This window comes from Vespula pensylvanica, chromosome 15 (assembly GCF_014466175.1).
Source record: "Vespula pensylvanica isolate Volc-1 chromosome 15, ASM1446617v1, whole genome shotgun sequence".
In the NCBI taxonomy this organism is placed as follows: Eukaryota; Metazoa; Arthropoda; class Insecta; order Hymenoptera; family Vespidae; genus Vespula; species Vespula pensylvanica.
The window spans coordinates 1,956,393-1,978,815 of NC_057699.1; the positions used below are offsets into that span (position 1 = coordinate 1,956,393).

Here is a 22,423-nt window from a genome sequence, read left to right on the forward strand (position 1 = left end):
CGACACCTTCATTGTGCGCGAGGCATTTCATTCTTATCGCCTGGATGCCACGATGGGTGGGAAAGGGTAAAGTAGAGAAACAGAGAGAGAGAGAGAGAGAGAGAGATCGGGGGTGCGGAACGTCATGAATGGAAGCAGAAATGCAAGGCAGGAATTTCGAGCTTTCACGGGCTTGTTCGAGAGTCGGTTAGACCTATGTCGCTCTTCCAAGTGATTTCGTTTGAAAGAGGAGAAATAAAAGGGAGAGAAAAAAAAGAAAAAAACAAATTAATTCGTCCTAGTATTATTTTCCCAGTATTACATCTGAATTTAAATCGACGATATTAAAGCGACTTGGTTATTTTGATAAGTAACATTCAACAACGTAGACCAATCTATTTCATTTTAATTCCCGATCAGATATTTATGAAAGCGCATGTAGATAATTAAATTCGACTTTGATCGCGATAACGAATTAAGTGAAAATACGATTAACATATAATGGGGCCTATCGTTGTTGGAGATCGTAGTATAATATATAATAGATATTACACGTAGAGAAAAAAGTTTTAAAAGGGTCGTGCGAAGATTCTAAAGGGTATAAATATATACGTTACAGTTTGAAGCGTTTAAAATTCTCGAATAGGTTTGAAACTTTTCTCCCACGATCGTTGAAAACGAGATATGAGATCGTCGACTGCACTCGAAAACATTCAATAGATCCAATCAGGAAACAACGTCGTCCTCTCAACAAATGTCGTGCTGCAAACGTTCTGCATATGTGTATGTATGTATGTATGTATGTATGTATGTGTATGTACGTGTGTCTATCTGTCTCCCTCCCCCTCGTTCTCTACCCCATCCTCCCTGCCCTTTTTCGTGATAGAAAAAGGAAGGGGTACCCCTCGCTCTCCATACCAAGGAGAATACCAGAACAGATTTACAGTTTGTTTTCTCAAAGAAGGCAAACTCGTAGCGATTCAATTCGAGGAATGCTCGTAGAAATCCTCAGGACAACAAACAATGGATTCGAAGGACTTACCTCTTGAATCCTTCCTAACCAGGTGAACCAGAAATAGTTGGTTACTTTTAATTCAACGATACGCTTAATATCACATTACTTCTCGCTTAATTAAATTGATTATACTTCATAAATTTACGGAGAATTTTCGAGATTGCAAATATTTGTAAATGACTCGTACGATTTCCTTTTGTATTCTCTCTCTCTCTCTCTCTCTCTCTCTCTCTTTCTCTTGCAACTGTGTTTTCTATACCTTCTAACATTTTCTCTTTCTTTCTTCTAATCGACCGAGAAAATCTCTCAGAGAGGCGAGAATTTCGATTTAATCGAAGGACCGTGAAGGGAAAGGCACGACAAGACCTTTTCAAAGCGAAATATCGGCTCGGCTTTCTCACAGAGACGTGATGCATCGATCGACAAAGTATCAAGAAGAAATGGAGGAGGAGGAGGAGGAGGAGGAGGAGAAGGAGGAAGAGAAGGAGGAGAAGAAAAAGAAGAAAAAGAAAAGAGAAAAAGAGAGACAGACAGAGTGTATGTGAGAGAGAGAGAGAGAGAGAGAGAGAGAGAGAAAGAGAGAGAGAGAGAGAGGAGAAAAAAAGAGAAAAAGAAGGATGAACGGAGAAGGAGGAGCTCCAGCGTTTTTGTAGATTCGCTACGCAAGCCGACCGCAAAATCAGGAATGAATGAAGAAGTGACACAATGCAACGGTGCGGACATTCAGAAAAAGAGAAAGAAAGATAGAGAAAGAAAGAGAGAGAGAGAGAGAGAGAAAGAGGGAGGGAGATAGAAAGTGTCTAGCGCCCTGTAGAAGCCAACCCCCTTTTTTCAGCCGCATCCCTTTTGGACCCTTCACTCTTCTTTTCTCTTTCTCTCTCTCTCTCCCTTCATCTCCATCTTTCTCTCTCTCTCTCTCTCTCTTTCTTACTCACTCTTTCCCTCTCTCTCTCTTTTTCTATTCACGACAAAAAGTGAGAGAAAGAGAGAATAAAAAGAGCATGGAGAAGAAGCAGGTCGTTTTAAAGAGATCGCTGATGCGTGGCGCAGGGCAAGGAGAACCAACGAACTACTACATAGATGATGTTTCCCTCTTCATTGTATCATGATGCACAAGAAGAGCCAGTCACCAATATATAGAATTTTATCGACATGTGACGGATCGCCGTTACGAAAATATCCAAGGAGTCAAACGAGGAACGACGAGGAGAGGATTTCTTTTGACGAGCGTTTCATTAATGTTAATACCATTTATTCGAAAGTCTTAAATAGTTAGATGTATACATAAGGTATATGTATACATAAGTAGATATATATGTATATCTATCTTTACGGTTCAATGAACTCAACAAACGTAAACGAATTTTGTGGATTGAAATTCAGTGGAATAAAAGAAGTTTTTGAACCATTTTTTTTTTCTGGTTAAATATGACGAATTATATATATATATATATATATTTAGCGTTATTTTTAAACGTTATTTTTAACTCTTTCTCTTTTCTCTATCAAACATTTTCATAAAAGAACCCACGTAGAAACGTAATCGCACGGTGTTCCTTAATTCAGTGCGGAAACTTATGTAAAATCTACCATACTTTTAATAAACGTCTTCTATAGATCACATTTACCTATATATCATAGATAAATAAGTAAGTAACTATCACGAGGAACGTTCGTCTACGTAGTCAAAATTCCCATGAATTCTCTTAACCCGTTCTTCGAGCGATTAAGAGAGATCGAGCTCTCGTTTAATCGTCTTACGCAAGACGAGAGAAGATGCTCTCTCTTTATCTCTCTCTCTTCTTCTTCTTCTTCTATTTCAAAGATACATCGATGAACGCACGATAACGAAGACTCCATAGCGCGTTTCGTAAAAGCGAATCGATCGAACGACCGATACATCCATCGATCGGTCGATCGATCGATCGAAAATGCCTCGTGAAAACACGTTAACGATCCGTTTATTCGAGATCGTCGTCGTCGAGAATCGATCGAGAGAAACGAGTCGTGACGGTATACCTCCGTCGTCTCACCTTTCTCTCTTTTTTCATTCCTTACTTTATTTTCTATTCTTTTCTTTTTCTTTCTCTCTGTTAAACCGTAACGATCGTCAATATACCCGTGCTTAATTACGTAATAAAGATGGAAAGCTTAAAATACATCGAAGACGAATCGTAATGGCGTAATGGCGTGGCTTCGACGCGAGCATCCCTTTTCTATCCAGCCATCCAACCCCTCTCCCTTCCCCTCTCTGTCAAACCCCCCCTTTTCAGGACTTCTCTCTATCTCTCTTTATCTCTCCAAGCGTGTTCGCCATTTTCTCTTCTCTCTCTCTTTCTCTCTTTCTCTCCCTCTCTCTCTCTCTCTCTCGGCGCTATTTCGTCGGTTCCCCGCGTTTTCAATCATACACATCGGTGAGTTTCATTATTACCGAATTTAGAGTCCTTCCTCTTCTCGTATTTCTTACTCGATCGATAAAATCGCTTCGCCTTGAAATAAATTAAATCCGTTGCCAGTCCGTCGAGTTTGTCTTTCGATAAGATTCGATTCGATTCCATTCGATTCGATTCGATTCGATTCGATTCGATTCGTTCTTTCGTCGCGATCAAGAGGAATTTAAAGAGAGAAAAAAAAACACACAGAGAGAGAGAGAGAGAGAGAGAGAGAGAGAGAGAGAAAGAGAGAGGTAGAGGTAGAGATAGAGAGATAGAGAGTTAGAGGTGGGTTCTCGAACTGAAAGAAGGTGAAACGAAAAGACGACGGACGTGCACGCGTGCATTCGTGAGCAACGATGCTTAAACGTGGCGTTAATTGCGCGAATGAAACGAGACAGTACGAAGCAAGTACCGGACGAGCTTCTCTGACAGGCGACAACGTACATGATCTGTACTTACGTGACCCACCTAAAAACATTTTCCTTCTCTTTTCTTTTCTCTTTTCCTTTCCTTGTTCATCCTCGTTTCATCCATGAGAACTCGAACGAAAAGGGAAGATCGTTTTCTTTCGCAGAATAATTCGCGTATCGTCGCGAGCAAATAACATTAGAAAATAAAATAATAAACCCGTGAAACTCCGAAGGCAATAAAATACAATAGAAAATATTAATAGAATTTCTCAAAAGCTATTAGATGAAAACTTATCCGTGAAATAATCATCAAATGTACGTGTGCGAGTGACACGAGGAGTAGCACGTGGCGCGAGATATATGAACGAATGCTCGTTTCTATGCTTCGAAGAATAGACAGACGGCCGTTGATCGTTCGCCAACGCGTCTTTCGCACCATTATCCTTCTCTAATTTCGTTCGGCGAGTTTACTACTTGTTAGAAACACGTCGATTACGAGTAGCGTGATCGTCTACGCACGATTACCATGGGCCACCATAGTCGCTAAGAACAGAACCTACCACAAAATCGGCTTTAAACCACCCTCCAACGCCACAACCACCCACTTTTTTTTTCATCAAACCCAACAGATGGAGAAACTCCTCGTTAAGTAGTTTCCACTTGGAGATTTAATCGTAAAATTCAACTGGAAACTTAAACGAAAGCATATTCCCTTTCTCTCTCTCTCTCTCTCTCTCTCTCTCTCTCTCTCTCTCTCTCTTTCTCTGTATTTCTATCTAACTATCTATGTTCCTCTTTCTTTGGGTCACGTTTACATCGTACACGCAATAAAAGTCACGTCAAAGAGGTGGTCGACGAGGAACGACCGACAAAAAATGACAGACCCGGCTGTGAACGACGAGAGAACTCGGTGGATGAAGGAACACGAGACTCTCTCTCTCTCTCTCTCTCTCTCTCTCTCTCTCTCTCTCTCTCTCTCTCTTTCTCGTTCTTGCTCTTTCTCTTTCTCTCGCTTTCTCACGCGGTCCGCTTCCTCCCTGAAACGGGCAGACGTGAGCGCACGCGGCCTCCTCTTTACGGCCGTACTTTGTGGTTTTCGAAAAGTTTCTTACGTTACTCCTTCATGCTCGCCCACAGTGATTCTCCGTCTATCGAAAAACTGTTCGTTTACTCTTTCTCTCTCTCTCTCTCTCTCTCTCTCTCTCTCTCTCTCTCTCTCTCTCTCTCTCTTTCTCTCTTTCTTTTTCCAAACGAATCTGTACTCGAACGAAGACGATCATCGTCTTCCCTTGAATCTCCTACGAACACGAGAAATACGCCTACAACTTTTCTCGAACAAAACTGCGAGCGTTAAGTTTAAAACGAGTAAAAAGTAAAAAAGAGAAAAGGAAAGAACCCCCTCCACCCCACTCAAAAAAGAAAGAAAGAAAAGAAAGAAAAAAGAAACGAACGCGATGTCGTTCGAGCGGAATACCTTCGTTAGTCTCTCTCTCTCTCTCTCTCTCCCTCTCCCTCTCTATCTGTCTCTTCTCTCTTCTCGCGCTCGTGCGCGCGAAAAAGATGACAAATAGATGGCGGACGGAGGAGGAGCGCGTTAAAAATACGATTTTATGGTGTACGGAAACGTTTCTTCTTGCTGGGGACGTCGTTACGGCGTGATTCATCGAGTCGATCGTCACACACTCCTTTTCTCTCTTTCTCTCTCTCTCTCTCTTTCTGTCCACTGTCACAAAGTAAAAGACGCGTCTTCTTCCATATACATACATATGTACGTATATGTAAGATAAAGAGAGAGAGAGAGAGAGAGAGAGAGAGAGAGAGAGAGAGAGAGAGAGAGAATATGCGAGCACGTCGACTTTCGTCTCGTTCGCGAGTCACACGTGCGCGCTCATGAACGCGTAAAGTGAAATCTCATACAACTGGCAAACACATACACACACACACACACATACAGGAATGGCCGGGTTCATGCTTATGCTTATGCTCATGCTCACGCTCACGCTCACGGTCACTTACACGCATACCCTTATATAAAACGAACTTCGCGAGATGACTCGCGCGTGTGCGTGATCCCGTGGCTCTGCGGTTATTTTAACAACGTGGCAACCTCTTTGTAGACCGCACGCTTGTAAACCAAGAATGAAGTCTGTTCGTCGGCGAAAAAAATACTTCTCCTCTACCCCACCCTTCGTCGCCATTACCTCTTCTTCTTCTTCTTCTTCTTCTTCTTCTTCTTCTTCTTCTTCCTCCTCCTCTTCCTCTTTCTCTACTCGTCTCTCTCTGTTCTTCCTCTTTCTTCATCTCTCTATGGCATCCTCCTTTTCCTACGTCTGGCTCTATTTCTTCTTCTTTTTCTTTTTCTTCTTCTTATTCTTTCATCAGCCAAACTTTTTCATACGAATTCAATCGGAACTCTTTTCTTAAATTTCTTTTTTTTTTTTCGTTTCTTTTTATTAGGTGAATGTAAGGTAGGTAAGTAAGTAAGTAAGTAAGTAAGTAAGTAAGTAAGTAAGTAAGTAAGTAAGTAAGTAAGTAGGTAAGTAGATAGATAAATACTTAGTTCATAGACATATATATACGAAATTAATATTAGCAACTTTTTTAAACGTATTCATTTCGAAGAGAAGAAGGAGACTTTGGAATATGCGCTTTCGAGATTCATCGGATCGTTCCCTGACGTATTTTTGCGTGTCTATCTTTTCTCTCTCTCTCTCTCTCTCTCTCTCTCTCTCTCTCTCTCTCTCTCTCTTTTACGCGCGCAATCCCGCGTGAGTCACGCTCTAAATTTAGAGAGTCGTGGAGGCGTGCTCGCGCACACGCGAGAGACCAAGCAAAAATATGTCATATACTCGTCTTTATATTCGCGGCTATGTAGACACCGTGCGAGAGCTAGAAAGAGGAGGAGAGAAAGAAAGAGAGAAAGAGACAGAGACAGAGAGAGAGAGAGAGAGAGAGAGAGAGAAGAGGAAGGGAGAAGGGATGTGCACGCGGGAGGACGATGTGTCTTTTATCCCGAACGCGCGATGTGTGGTCCGCAGTTAAAGTCGTTCGAATCGCCCGCCGCGAAGAGCCTCGTCGAACGCCGCCATCAAAATCCAATGGTGCGCAGACCGCTTCTTCCCGTTTACTGCGAACACGTAGACGTAACACGAAGGAGAAGAGAGAGAGAGAGAGAGAGAAAGAGAGAGAGAGAGAGAGAGAGAGTGTACCGATATGTGTCTTTATTTATAGCAGAATAACTACTCCGATGATAACAAATTTAACATGGTGCTGATCGTAACCAAGTGAAATGATCGTTTTGATGAACGTTCTTAGAGTTTCCACGTTTGAAAATATTCATCATGGCCGACACGTATCACGTGGACGTTTTATTAGCCGACAGAAGTATGTAGGTAGATATGTACGTAGATACATATATAGTAGGTGCGTATGTATGTATGTATGTATGTATGTATGTATGTATGTATGTATGTATGTATGTATGTATGTATGTATGTATTATATTTATGTACCGTATATACGCACGTAAGTACATATATACGTATCCATGTGTATATGTGTTTAGCGATGATAAGCACGCTATTATAACGTGCTGGATGTTAAAAATGTGTTCATCGTCTATTCGTCCGAGTTATTAGCGAGTGTTATCTAAAGTTTTCAGAATTTATGAGAATAACCGATGTTATGTGCGTTAAACCGAAAGAAAGAGTTTAACAAAAATTTTAATATGGAAATGTACGATACGTTTCAAAGGTTTAACGATATTATATAGATAAAATACGTTTAATTATTTCAAGATCTTCGCGTTTATAATCCAATTCGTGTTTATAGATTTTCTTGAGATAATAATAATAATTCGGGCAAATGAGAAATAAAACGTTCGCACAAGTGGTCGAATCTCGAAACGATTTCAGACGGAGAACGTCGAACAATGGTTGCTCGAGCTATGGAAAGAGGGTTGTTCGTGGAAGGAAGGAAGGAAGGAAGGAAGGAAGGAAGGAAGGAAGGAAGGAAGAAGGAAAGAAGAGAGGATGGGGAGGATGGAGAGGAGGATAAGAAGAAGAGTTTAGAGGCGAGCCCCCGTGACAAGCCCTCTTTCTCGTCACGGCAAAGTTTCATCACCGACACGACGCAAACTCATTCACTCCCTAGGCCCTCCTCACTCGAGCCCTCCTCACTTCTGGAAGAACTTCCAGCAACAACTTTGGCTCTCCTCCTCGTTTATTCCGGCTGACTGCACGTTCGTTCCGGAGCTCGGGTACCAAGGGGGATATACTCATCGTTCTCTCCCCACCATCACTAAACCCCGTTTCCACGGCCATCTTTCGCCCTCAAAAACTCGACGAATATAAAGTTCGATAGCTGCCTCGGCTCGTGATCGCTACGTGAATCGGAAGCTACGAGCTTCCTCTTCTATATTCCCTCTCCCGAACTGCGTTTTTACGGTAAACGAACGAGCAAGATTATCTTTGCCAAATCGAGAATCTTCTTTTATTTACGATTCTTTTATACCACCGTTACGAGAGATCACCGATCGAAGGAACGAACCGTGGAGTTCTAAATGAACTTAAATGATAACCCGAGAAAATTACGAATTCTCGTAAAACTGTTAGGCAAAGTAGATACGATGGAACAAGGAGAGAAAACGATCTACGATCGTCTCGCAGTAATAGAAAGAGAGAAAGATAGAGAGAAAGATAGAGAGAGATGAAACGTGCTAAAGGAAGAAAATACTCGCGTATAGAAGTCACGGGTTGGTTCCATTGGGAGAGAAGGAAATAGGATGAAGGCGGGTTCTCGTAAGGGTGAAGAGCGTACGATCCCGTAGGAAGGTAAAAGCAGGAGCGCGGAAAGGAAGACGTTAGAGAGGAACGAGGAAGAATTAGCTAATGGCGCACGATGAATCCGTAATGGGTTTGTGCTGTTCTTCGGGAGAGCTACGGGAGAGTTGGTGGGAGGTTGGTGGGGGGTGGGAGGGTTTGGACGCATCGCTGGGACCTCGAACTCTTCCTTCCTCGTGGTGTTTGCTCATCGACGCGTCGTGGAAACACATGAAAAGACGAACAGACATGGAGAAAGATTCTATGTTTGTGTGTCTATGTGTGTAAAAGAGAGAGAGAGAGAGAGAGAGAGAGAGAGAAAGAGAGAAGGAACATAATACCCGAAGGAATGCAGAGAAGATGGAAGCTCGGATAGAAAAGGGATCTCTCTTGTAAGTAAAGGGAGGATGAAGGTGTGGTGGGGGTAAGACGAAGGCAAAACGGAGGAAAGAAAAGGGGTGGCTCGGCCACTCTCACCAACCGGTGAATCCTTGCGGAAAAGCTTACAAGAACGAACGAGAGAGATAGAGAAAGAGAGAAAGAGAGAAAGAGAATGTGTGTTGAGCTTTCGTCGAAGTGCTGTTTGCGGCTGTTCAGTAACAAACTCCTCCCTTCTTTATCCTTTGGAAAACTGGCAACAAACGTGTTGCTCCACTCTAGTCTACCCGCATCGAGCTCCTCCTGCCGACTTCTTATTCTTATTCTTATTCTTCTTCTTTTTTTTCCTTCTTTTTCTCTTCTCTTTCTTTTCGAGAATTCTTCGAGATTGTTTCGTTTTAAGGAGAGAGAGAGAGAGAGAGAGAGAGAGAGAGATGTTTCATCGAAAAATAAAAGAGAAGTCTCGTTTAAAAGCTTTCGCTTTTCGTTTCTTATTGTCATCGCGTTGGTAACCAAACGCGAGATATTATTACGAACGTCATTGATTTCTGTCAAATATCGTATCGTTCGATCCAATGGTATATTAACGAGCGTCGAGAGAATCGCTAGGAATTATTCGCGGTAACTATCTTGTGTTATCGTCGACGGGCGTATAGATAGTTTCTGGAAAAATAACCGTGTATCGCTCGAATTGAACACTTTCGGGTGTTAATTCGAGAGAAGAGAAACATGGAGAGAAGGAGAATGAGGGAGACAGAAAGGGAGGAGAAGGGATTGGAATTAATACATTGGACAATACGTGCTAGATTGTGGACACTGAGAGGGATAAGAAATTATCGATTATAACGACGACGGAAACGTACGAACGAGATTATCTTCTCTTCGGTTCTAATAAAACGTTCATTTTCGTGTCGGACAGATAGAAAGTTGTTGTCGATGTTGTTAGAAACAGTCATTTCTTTATTAATTCCTTTGACGTTTCAACGGATAGAGAAATATGTAGACACGGTTAGCTAGAAAGTATTTAAACTCTAGGCCATTATTTTTCCTTGACACCCGGTAGTCGAGAAGAGAGAGAAAGAGAAGTTGCTATTCGCAGAACTCATCTCTCTCGTTCTCTCTCTTTCTCTCTCTTTCTTTCTTTCCGCCTTCTTCTCTTTAGAAGAGACGCCTTTTGCCTGGTAGAGCGTCGCTCGTGGCAGACTTCGCGGTAATTCTTAGGCGATCCTCCGCTACTAACCGGCTGACAGAGAGAGGAGAAAAAAATCTCGATGGTTCCGAGAAGACAATCAAAGAAGCGGCGAGCCATTTGGGCATGACGACTTTAAAAAAATATAAACCGCGTCGATACGCACGCGAAGCTCCCATAGCATATGAGAAAGAAACAGAAAGAGGGTGCCCCGGGCTTCTGTTATCTCGCGTCTTTAAACAGCTGTCGAGCGCGACGGTGCTCAACTATAATCGGAACGAAATAACCACGAACTTCAGATCGTGACCGTTTCCGACACATACACACGCATGTTTATATATATGAAATTATGATTTTATGTGACGTTAAAAGAAAAGAAAAAAAGGAAAGGAAGAAAAAAAAAGAAATAAGAAAATTAAAAAAAAAAAAAAAAAAGAAGAAAATAATGGAGCTGAGATTAATACATTCTATAGAGGCTGCGTATATACGCGCGTTGATAAATATCGATAATTATTAGCGATAATATCGATATGTCGAGATGGTATATACGATTAGTAGGTAGGTATATTTGGTATCATCGCAGGTGCATGTCGATATCTATCGGTAATATCTATAATTAGAGATTAATATCTATCAATATCTATCTATATGTCAATATTAATGTCATTAAATTTCGATCTATCGATAATACGCGAAATACTCTCTGAATTCATATATTCGTATACCCACACACACGCGTACACACATATGTGTATTATACGTATCTATGATATACATACGAACTACGAAGAAGACTTGTAAATGCAACGATATCGATATATTAATATCGTCAAATTTTCAAGCTTGTTCATAATCAAAGATAAATACACGTGTAGTTAGATAGATCGTATATTGTGGAGGAGAACGCTTATGGCGCGTTCAAAGATGCCGCGAACGGCATCTAAACGTGCCGACGAAGGCGTCTTCGAGCGTTATCTGTTACTACAAATCGAAATCACGTAGGCGATTCGCGAACGCGAGTTATTTGCATCATCCTCGGCTCCTTCTCTCTTTCCTTCCTTCTCGATTCTTTCTTCTCGATCGCAAATCGCATTGTGTGTTAATCAACGTTAGCCTCACGGAAACGGCGTTTCCTTCGGCGCGAGAACGAGATCTCGTCTCGTATTTCTTCGAGAGGAACGAGCCTCAACAACAACAAGAAGAAGAAGAAGAAGAAGAAGAAGAAGAAGAAGAACAACAACAACAAGAAGAAGAACAAGAAGAAGAAGCTCGTCTCTCCGAGTAGTCGAGAACCTTAAGACAGAGATATTAGTGTCCGTTCGAGACGGGCAGGTTAAACGCGAGCATCTCACGCGATCTATCGCCAAAACATTTCGTCGGTCGACCCTTCCTCCTTCCTTCCTTCGAAAGGTTCATCTCGTGGCCACGCGATCTATCGAAATCTCGAAACGTTCGAGTAACACGGTACGTAGATACATATCTATCGTACGCATTTACGTACATAATTTATCTGTACACGTATTAATCGAAGAGATTAATTAACCGGCTCACTTGCGACGAATCAATCTTTTTTCAACAACTTTTTTTCTTTTTTCTCTACTCGATCGGATATTATACTATACGTCATCGATGCAATATCGATGCGCTATCGACGCTCTAATCCCGAAAGAGCATTTCGAGCATACCGACGGTACGAAACATCATTCATTATAACACTCGTAACGCATTGGCATCTCTCTACCGTCCTTTCAACTTCGAGATTGACGAGCGACCGTCACGGGTCGTTCGTGCCAGATTCCGATTATCATTTATTTAGTTTAAATCGCCGATTAAAAGTACGTAGAACGCGTAGAACCGCTCGCATTTTCTTTTTTCCCTTTTTCTTTCTTTCTTTCTTTCTTTCTTTTTTTTGTAATCTCCTTTTTCGACCTTTCATTTTTTTTCGTTTCTTTTCTCCTCTTTTTCTCCACTTTTTTTCTCGTCAATCGATTATAACGCGCCGACCGTCCGACCGTCTCCTCACAGTTCATAATACATAGGTATTATACTTAAACGCGAACAAGCGTTCTAACGCGATAGCAAAGGCATAGGTAATTATGAAATCGTGAAATAATCGCTAATACGAGATTTTAACCGATCGTTGATTACCTTACGTGTTTGTAACGAAACATAGTTTGAGAGAAACTAACGAAAGGAGATAATAAAAAGTAATAAAAAAAAAAAAAAAAAAAAAAAAAATGAGAAAAGAAACAGGATAAAAGAGAGAGGAGAGAAGGAAGAAAAAGGAAGAGAGAGGAATGGAGAGAGTGAAGTGTGTGAAAATTGAGCTTGAAGTCAACGTGGAAGAGAAGAGAAGAGAAAGAGAAAGAGAAAGAGAGACAGAAAGAGAAAGAGAAAGAGAAAGAGATAGAAGAGATGAAGAGGAGGGCGACGTACGAGTCGGTCGATAATGCGGTCACCGATACCCAGTCTAGATTTGGCAATCGCCAGTAATTGCGTCGATATTTCACATAAGCCGCTTAATTGATTTTTCTCGCGACTCTACTGCCTCTCTCTGTTTCTCTTTATCTCTCTTTCTCTTTCTTTCTTTCTCTCTCTCTCTCTCTCTCTCTCTCTCTCTCTCCCTCTCTCTCTCTGTCTCGAATATGTGTGCATGCATGTTGGAAAGCAAACGAAGGGTTGGTATGCAGTATTTACGACTATTTTTAAATCGTGCGGAATAAGCGACGTTTATTAGGATGCCGATGAATCGACAGGCTCGGAACGTAATTTTGAAATCCGCTCTTGGCAAAGGTTCGTCGATAAATAATAATCTCGATATATGTATGTACGTATGCATATATCTACGTATATAGGTACATTATTGTATTTATGCGTGCAATTGACACAAGAATGAAAGCAAAAAGTGGGAATATATAAAAAAGAGAAAGAGAGAGAGAGAGAGAGAGAGAATGGATAATATATTTGTATATATGTGTAAAAAAAAATATATATATATCATGTATAGATATGTATTATATACATAGATTTAATAATCTCGCAGAGAGAAGGATAGGAAAGAACGTTTACCGACGAGCGAAATATGTATATAGCATTTAATTAACCCAAATTAGAAAGTCGCTTGGTTTGTTTAAAGGAACGTTTAAAGATAGCTAGATAGGTAGGTAAGTAAGCAAGTACTTACTTACTTACTTACTTACTTACTTACCTGCTTAACGTACGTTTAACTTAGCCTCTCTTTGTATAAACGATGAAAGAAATTTATCGAGCGTGTCGATGATACAGAAGAAAAGGTACTATTCCACGAAGATATAATACGATTGATATCGATGAGCAATGTATATATAATACCACCAGTATTTTCGATTTCCTTGAAAAGAAACTCTAGTTTAACTTCTATTTCTAAATAGAAAAGCTTTTACCGAGAAACGCCGAGCGAGGAAGACGATAACAGGGCAAATTATTCAAATCAATGAACCCTGACAGTTGCTACGAGTTTGTTAAGAAACGATCCGACTCAAGAAAGAGAGAGAGACAGAGAAAAAGAGAGAGAGAGAGAGAGAGAGGGAAAGAGAGAGAAGGAAAAAGAAAAAGAGAGCAAAAATCAGAGAAAGAGAGAGAAAGAGAGAGAGAAAGAGAGAGAAAGAAAGAGAGATTAGAAGCATAGTAAACAGTAATATTAATGAGCGTGCCACCCGCTGTCATGTCCGGCTATCGACCGTCCTGCGAGCCATCGATACGCCCTGATACGCCAGTGACGCAAGTTTATTATTCATTAACATGCCAATTAACTTCGATGTCGTGGTACTCGATCGAACGATTTCTATTTCTTTTCTTCTCGCGCTAGAAGAAATTAAAAAAAAAAAAAAGAGAGAGAGAGAGAGAGAGAGAAAACAAGAAGAAAAAGAAGAAGAAAAAAAGCAAAAGAGATATTTCGTTCTCAGTCATGCTCGTCGAAACAACTACGCGAAGTACTTTTTGATATTACTTTTTCCCTTTATCTTGTTCCTTTTCTTTCCAGATATTTATGGGACCTATATTTCAATGAATAATCCCCCTAATGGAGATGGAGAAGAAGGAGGAGGGATGAGTAAGAAGCCGCCGATCGAAAGATCAACGCATACCAATCGAAGATAACGATCGAAGGAAAACGATGTGGACGCTGCGATGTCGACGTAAACGCGAGATTTTAAGCGGCCAATAAAAGGGACTAACGTCGAGACGCGATCGTGTTCAGAAAGGATTTTACGCAGGACCATGGGCTTCCCTTCTCCGATCGGGAAAAAGGGGGAGGGAATGAGGGGGAGGGTGTACAAGGCGCAGAAGTTCACGACATGAAGGCCTCATTATGCTGCTCGAGCGGGAGGACAGAAAGAAATAAAGAAAGAAAGAGAGGGAGAGAGAGAGAGAGAGAGAGAGAGAGAGAGAGAGTGAGAGTGAGAGTGAGAGAGAGAGAGAGAGAGGAAGAAAGGAAAAAAAAGCATAGACCGATAACCGACCGATACGGCCGGCTCGCTGAAAACACAGAAAACAGAGAATCAGCCTCATTACTTCTATCTTCCTCCCTCCCTCCCTCCTCCACCCCGTTCCCTCTTTCCCTCTCACTCTCTCTCACTCACATATGCCGATTTCCAGGAATTCTCCGTGATCTTTGGTCCCCGTACACGCTTTAACACACTCCCTCACTCTCTTTCCTTTTTTTCCTCTTCTTTTTCTCTTTTTCTTTTTCTCATTCTTTTTTTCTCTTTTCTTTTCTTTTCTTTTCTCTCTTTCTTTCTTTCTTTCTTTCTTTCTTTCTTTCTTTCTTTCTTTCTTTCTTTCTTTCTCCTTTTCTTTCCATCCTCGGCAAGAGCTGATAGTTGTCAGAAACCAGAGGATATCTTCTCCGGTCCCTCCTCACACTCTGTCTTTCTCTTTCTCTTTCTATTTCTCTCTCTCTCTCTCTCTCTCTCTCTCTCTCTCTCTCTCTCTCTCTCTCTCTTCTCGTTTTCTGTCCAAGAAAGAGACGGTGTCGACGAACCGTCGATTAAGGATCTCCGCTCGCACGAAAAGTCCAACGTTGAAGGTTGTTACGAAGGGTCTCGACAGTCCCCGCAGCCGCTTGCTTGACAGGATACGTTCTCCGGCAAATCGAGAGGGCCGATCTGCTTCGAACTATCCGAGGAAGAAAACAAAAAAAAAGAACGAGAGAGAGAGAGAGAGAGAGAGAAAGAGAAAGAGTGCTCGTGGGAGAGGCGAATATTTGTCCTTTCGAGAAACCTACGTGACGTTCATTTTGCTTTCTACAATGTTGAGATATCTATTTACAAAATCTATCGATTTTTTAACAGTAAAAGAGAAAGAGAGAGAAAGAGAGAGAGAGAGAGAGAGAGAGAGAGATCATCGTCGGAGAAGCTAATTAACAAATTATAATCAATTAACGACGATAAACGAAAGTATGTAATCTAAACAAAATTGATTGATTGGTATCTAAATATACTGAGGCACACTTAACCGGCATATATTCGGATCTATAAAAATAAATATTCATTAGAACTAAGTTCGAGCATTCACGTACAACGTTTATGCAAAAAGACACAGGCCATGAAAGAGCAGATCAAATACGTATTACTACTACAGTCCCACGATACGAGCTCGTATCTCGATCGATCGATTCTATTAAACGCGATAGAATCTATTATAACTTCAAAGAGGAGGAGCAGCGGCAACGTGTTTATCCGCGAGCGATTGCGACACGATATGTTAATGTTCATACCGTACCCTTCTCGCTCGTTGAAAAAAAAAGATAAGGAAAAAAAAATGATAAGAAAAAAAAAAAAAAGAAGACGTGTTTTCTATCGTCGCATTGATATTACCTACGAGAAAACAAGAGAAAATTTCGTCGAATTCGCATAAAATTTCATTTTTACGATTCGATCGTAATTGAACAATAAAAACGTACGTAACAGTTCATAGATTAAATAGATACTTACGTGATATGGTAAGAAAGAGAGAGAGAGAGAGAGAGAGAGAGAGAGAGAGAGAAAAAACGAAAACGTCAGTTTTATAGTCGATGAAATGAGATAGAAAAAGTAACACTATCGTCATCGGATAAACGGAATGAAAATGAACGTGTCACGAGGCACGACGCGTGTTAAAAGGTAGAGTACCTACTTATGCAGTATGTTCATAGTTTAGAATCGATTTGCAATATCGAAGAACGAGAAGTATGTATGTATGTATGTATGTATATATAAAACACGGAACTCAAAGGAAACTCTTCCTAGGATTGGTAAAAAGAGAATAATCGTAGGTACGCAAGCGGCATTCTTGACGTTGAAAAGAACCACGAAATTATTCGAAAGCGTGGCGATGTTAACGGATGACGGAATACAAATTAGGTTCGTCGACTTTGGGACTGTCACTCGATGGTTTCGGGCCGAGTCGAAAAAGTGGACAGGGCTCGGGCGAGATGATATCTTGTCGCAAACAGGCTGGCACGTTAATGAGCGTTGGAGACGAGAAAAATGAGAAAGTATTAACGAGAAAGAGGTTAAGAGTAAAAGAGAGAGAGAGAGAGAGAAAGAGAGAAAAATATATATCGAATGAATTAACGATACGAAATGATATTATAATCAACAGCGAAAAATGGAAAACTCAATCGAACGTAACTTCTCGATTTTATCTTTATCTTTCTTGAACGTTTCGTATAAAAGAAAAAGAAAAAAGAAAAAAAAAGAAAAGAAAAGAAAAGGAAAGAAAGAAAGAAAGAGATATTCGATTCGTTTCTATTTTTCTTCGTACGCGTTGAAGTCCTTTATCGATGATGTTTACTATCCCATTCTCTACGTCGACGTTCTTTAAAATATAAATAATACTATAATTGAGAATTGATGAGAGGATAGCATGCCCAACGTAAACTTGTTTACCGTCGAGGGAATCGATCCGCTAGATCGTCCTGTTCTGTTAGCATTTTTCTTTTCGATCTTTCTCTCTCTCTCTCTCTCTTTGACTTTTTTTTTCCTTCCCCTCCTCCTTCTCCTCCTCCACCTCCCTCCTCCACCTCGCGAATACGATAAATTTATTCCACCGACTGTGGGTGGAGCTCCTCACGTTATTCCTGATGCTAGTAGACGTAGTCGTTTATTAATTCATTCCGGATAAACGAGAGTATCTATTTATTTATTTGTTTTTCTTTTTTCTTTTTTCTTTTTTCCCCTGCATCTCTCTCTCTCTCTCTCTCTCTCTCTCTCTCTCTCTCTCTCTCTCTCTTTCTCCCTCTGTTTTTCTTCTTTTTCTTTTTTCTCTTTGCTTTACCTTTTCTACATTTTTACACTTTCGTTATCAAGTTCGAATGCGAATTTAACTTAATAAGAGTTAACGTAAGCTTGTTCAAGATATAATTGCGAGCTTGTTTAAAATATAATTAATTTATTAAATGAGAAGTTTACTACCTCTTTCAAAAATCGTACTGGCATATTATCTACCTGCTTACACCGACACGATTATCTACGTGTAGATTATATACACACAAATACTCATACACGAGTATTTTCGCTCGTTTCAAATTAAAGAAATCAAGAATCTCGAGTCTCGCCGTTCTCGCGTCGTAAGCACAGCATCAATATTTTTTTTTTCTCACGATCTCGCGCGTGTCAACTCGTTGTGCACTTTCTAGCTGGTACGCTTAGCGAAACCGTGCTAAACCACGAGGAGAAAAGAGAAAGAAAGAGAATGATCTCGCGTTGAGATCGATATCTGGTCACGAACGGAACTCGCCTGCACTCGTCCGTGAATACACGCGCGTTTATTAAATTAACACAGTGAACGAACAGAAAGAGAGAGAGAGAGAGAGAGAGAGAGAGAGAGAGAGAGAGAGAGAGAGAGAATGAAAGAAAGACAGAGAGGACAGAAGGGAAAAAAAATGGAATGCACAATCCCGTAGACTAATCGCCAAGTAAATCGCCGAATCGTTTGTGAAACCACGCAAAACACAAGTCCTTGCAGGTGTCAGATCTCGCTAACAAATTACGCGTATGCACGAATGAAACTGATTCCTATTATGCAAGATATTATACATATACATAAACACATAAATAAATATATATATATATTTATATATATCGTAAGTGTAAAATCAAAGAGAAGAAACTAACGAGTATAAAAGTTGTTAATCTCGAAGGAACGAAATCTCTCTCGAGTTCTTTTCGAATCTTCGAAGCGAAGATTTTAACGAGCCTCCTCCTAGAAAACGACCACTGAAATTAAGATTATCGCTCGTTAACGAGTCGCGAAAACGTCGTTCGAATGGACTATACACACTCGCGGACGAACACACATATACACACACAAACGGACGAGAGTGCGCGTTCCAAGAGAAAGAAAGAAAGAGAGAAAGAGAGAGAGAGAGAGAAAGACAGAACAAATAGGACGATGCAAGAGGATAGGAAAAGGAGGAAGCGAGAGTGCAAGCCGCGACAGATTTCTCGCGGAGATTCGTATCTCGTCACGAATTAGCTCTCGCTTCGTGTAAACTGCTCGAGAACAATAAATCCAAAGACGCAACCTCGACGACGTTGCTTTAAACGTATCGTTCTCTTTCTTCCTCTCTCTCTCTCTCTCTTTCTCTCTCTTTCTCTCTTTCTCTCTTTCTCTCTTTCTCTCTCTCTCTCTCTCTCTCTCTATTTCTCTCGTGTACGTATTTAAGACTAACGTAACGCTCGCTTTTGATTGTTATTGATCAACCGTTTTGTCTCTCTCGCGTACGTATACGTGCACGCTTACGTGTTTGCTGGTCGGTGCGTGCACGCTTCGCCGAGCTGGCACGCAACGCGGCTCTATAATGTTGGCACGACAGAGCGAATATAGAGACGGCGGACCTTAATGAATCTTTATGGGATGATGTCGTGAACTTGTATTCCCTCCGGTGACTGACTGAACCCGAGCATGGCCATTGGCGTGATCTGTCATTGCTACCGAAGTAAGTTAAGTTTACTGTTTCGACAATAACGTAAAAAAAAAAAAGAAGTAGAAAAAATGAAGAAGAAAATGTAGAAAATATATATGTATATATATATATATTATCTTTAACTCCGACGATTATCATTTCTTTGTATATTCATTTTTCGATATATATAATGTGTAATGTATATTATATATATATATATATATAAATGTGTGTGCGTATGTACGTTCAGTTTCAACTTGTAAATCATTAAGAACGACCTATCGATATCATTTTGAATATATAGAAATATTAATTATCGTTATAAACATCGTTGAACCAAACGAGTTAAGTTTTCTCCGCGTATCTTGTCTTCTTTTCTTTTTCTTTTTCTTTTTTTGTTTTTTTGACAAATGAAAATCATGAATGAACAACGCCTACGCCAATGGAACGGTTCGCTCGTTAGTCTCGGCGTAAGCCTTTAGCTTTGATAGTGTCGAAGAGTGCGCGCGCGCGCCCAGCGTGTTCGTAAAATTTGAAGGGCGTGCAGAAGGTCCGTGGGGTCTCCTCGATCCGCGTCTTGATTGTCATCGACTCGTCGCTCGTCGCGTGATATCGTCGTTGGGTCGCGTTCGCGAGTCATCGCGCTTCCCCCACTTTCTCTATCTCTCTCTCTCTCTGTCTTTCTTTTGTATACAAGAGAAAAAGAAGAAAGGAGAGAGAGAGAGAGAGAAAGAGAAAGATAGAAAAAAAGAAGAAAAAAAAAGGAAAGGGAGACCTACTTTCGGGCTTCATCGATCCTAGCTCCAGTCGAAAGTTTTTATTTAACGATCATGAATATTTTCCTCCATGAAGTGAGTTAAAAAAGATAGAAAGAAAAAAGAAAGAGGTATTTTAACAGATACGAAATTTTAATGTTGATGTCGAAAAATCGATCGGTACTTACCGGGGTCCGAGGAATCCAAACTGGTAGGTGCTTGTTGACTGAGTGGTCCAGGTGTACCACCGCTTCCAGGACTACGTGCATCATCGTTACCACCCGCACCAGGATAGGAAAGCGATGAGGAGGGTGGCCTCTGTAACGAGAGAAAACAAGAAATTGTATAATTCTTGGAGAAAAAAAGTGTGTGACAAATTTCTCATTCTCAACCCCCTAACCAAATATTGTTTTGTATGTACGTGAATATCTTCGAAACGACGTGTCGAAATATGCGAATGAATTAATGAAAACGAAAGAGTTTCGATTGGGTTTGAATGGTGGAAGGAGGGTGGGGCATGAGGGAGGGAAAAAAAAAAAGGAAAAGAAAAGAAAAGGAAAAATGAATGACTGCAGAGACTCGTGAGTAGCTTATACAGCATTGAAAAAAGAAAAGAAAGGAAAGGAAAAAGAAAAAGGAAAAGAAAAGGAAAAAGAAAAAAAAAATTTCGAAAACGCCCGCGTCGCCGGTGCTCGAAACGTGTGCCAGGAATTTTTTTGAAAGCGTCTTAAAAAAGAGAAAGAGAGATGCGCACGCCTCGTACGTGAGGAGTATGTCCGTTCGGCCATTGATGATGGGACCATACGAGCCGACCGATTTCGATCTCGATTAAAGACGGAGCACACGTAGCTCAGCACGAAAATGCTCCTGGCATAAGTGATTCGAGAGGACCCTGTCGTCGTACGCGTCCATCTTACGAATCAACGGATTTTACCGAAGGTCGACGAGTAGGATACACAAGAGTTCAACTATAAACTCTTCGTTGAAGAAGACGTTTAAAAGAACAAATTTTGTTTGATAAATGATTTCGTTATTGTTATATATCGTTCGTTTTTCGAGAACGAATTTTTCTTCTATTCTATTCTTTTTTTCTTTATTTTATTCCTTTGCTTTTATCGATATCTAACCGGTGATACGAGAAGAAAGATCGACCTCCCAAGATTAAAATCGCTCGCGAACCGAGCGCGCTGTTAGATGCAATGTATTCAACGACACGAGAGTAAGAGGCCACACATTGATCTAAGCCAATCCGACACTTTCGAGTCCTCGAGCTCTCAATGACGCTCCACGAATGCTCCAAAGTGTTATTATAAGAGCTCCAACTTGACGAACGAGTGAGAGAGAGAGAGAGAGAGAGAGAGAGAGAGAGAGAGAGAGAGAGAGAGGAGCCGGCAGTCTCATCGTCTCAATGATCCTTCATAACGATCGTGCGACGAGCTCTCGCTTTGTTTCCCAATCGTGTCGTGGATGGCTGTTCGTGAGACCTTCCGAAATAAAAATTCGTCTCGATGGTATTCCAATAAAAAAAAGAAAAAAAGGAAAGAAAAAAGAATAAACAAAAAGGAGAAAAAATATATGAAAAAAAGGAAAGGATGAAATCAAAAAAGAAAAAAAAAAGAAAGAGAAAAGGAAGAAAGAATGAGTATACGATCAATATCCTGTAGATATGAATGTTTCTCGATCTGGTATCGAGGTCGAAGGGTAAGGGTTTCAAGACGATCGAGAATCTCCGAGAGACGGTATCACGTCTGCACGAACAACAATGACTGACAGCTACTCCCACATGCTGTCACGCTCGTCATCTTCGTGATAATCGACGCACACAATCTCTCTCTCTTTCTCTTTCTCTCTCTCTCTCTCTCTCTCTCTCTGTCTCTTTTCGTTGACCATGTCCCCTCTCACATCTGCTTAAAATCTAAACGCCCTTCCGACGAAAGGACACGCGGATGCGGATACGCCGATCAACTAACTGGTCCTACCACGAGCCTCGAAAATAGAGTACGAAACGATGAGCGAGATAGATAGATAGAAAGAGAACGAGAGAGAGAGAGAGAGAGAGAGATATATATATATATATAATATAAAAGATCTACGAAATAAATCATTTGAAAGACCAAATAGAAAATTTCCTCCCAACGAAACGATCGGGAACTTTTAATAAAGAAAGAGATCAAGAGAAGAAAATGATAATGTCATTTTCGATGATAAGGTTCGTGTCACCTCGAAACGTACGTTTGGTTTATATTATCCGGCAGTGTTTACGGTGGGCCTCCATCGCTGACGTCACTTCCTACTAAACGCTGAATCGCCGTTTTTTAAGTGGACAGTAGGGTCCACCGCGTAACTTGTGTCGATGCAATGATAAACGTTTAACGCGTCGTCGACGGACGAGCGTGAGAGCGAGAAAGAGAGCGCGCGGGCGGGCGGGCGTTTGCGAGAGAGAGAGAGAAAGAGAGAGAGAGAGAGAGAGAGAAAGAGATAGATAGATAGATGATAGAGAGAGATAGAGAGAGAGA

General features: G+C 40.9%; 1 protein-coding gene across 5 annotated transcripts in view; it reads right to left on the minus strand.

Moving 5' to 3' along the window:
- The window catches only part of LOC122634499 (homeobox protein homothorax), a 352,644-nt gene that overhangs the window by 229,855 nt on the left and 100,366 nt on the right, over positions 1-22,423 (minus strand). For all 5 annotated transcript variants that reach the window (XM_043823493.1, XM_043823494.1, XM_043823491.1 and 2 more), the window contains exon 7: positions 20,096-20,225. In XM_043823493.1, coding sequence (XP_043679428.1) covers positions 20,096-20,225 — 130 coding nt within the window. The remainder of the gene's footprint in view (positions 1-20,095; positions 20,226-22,423) is intronic.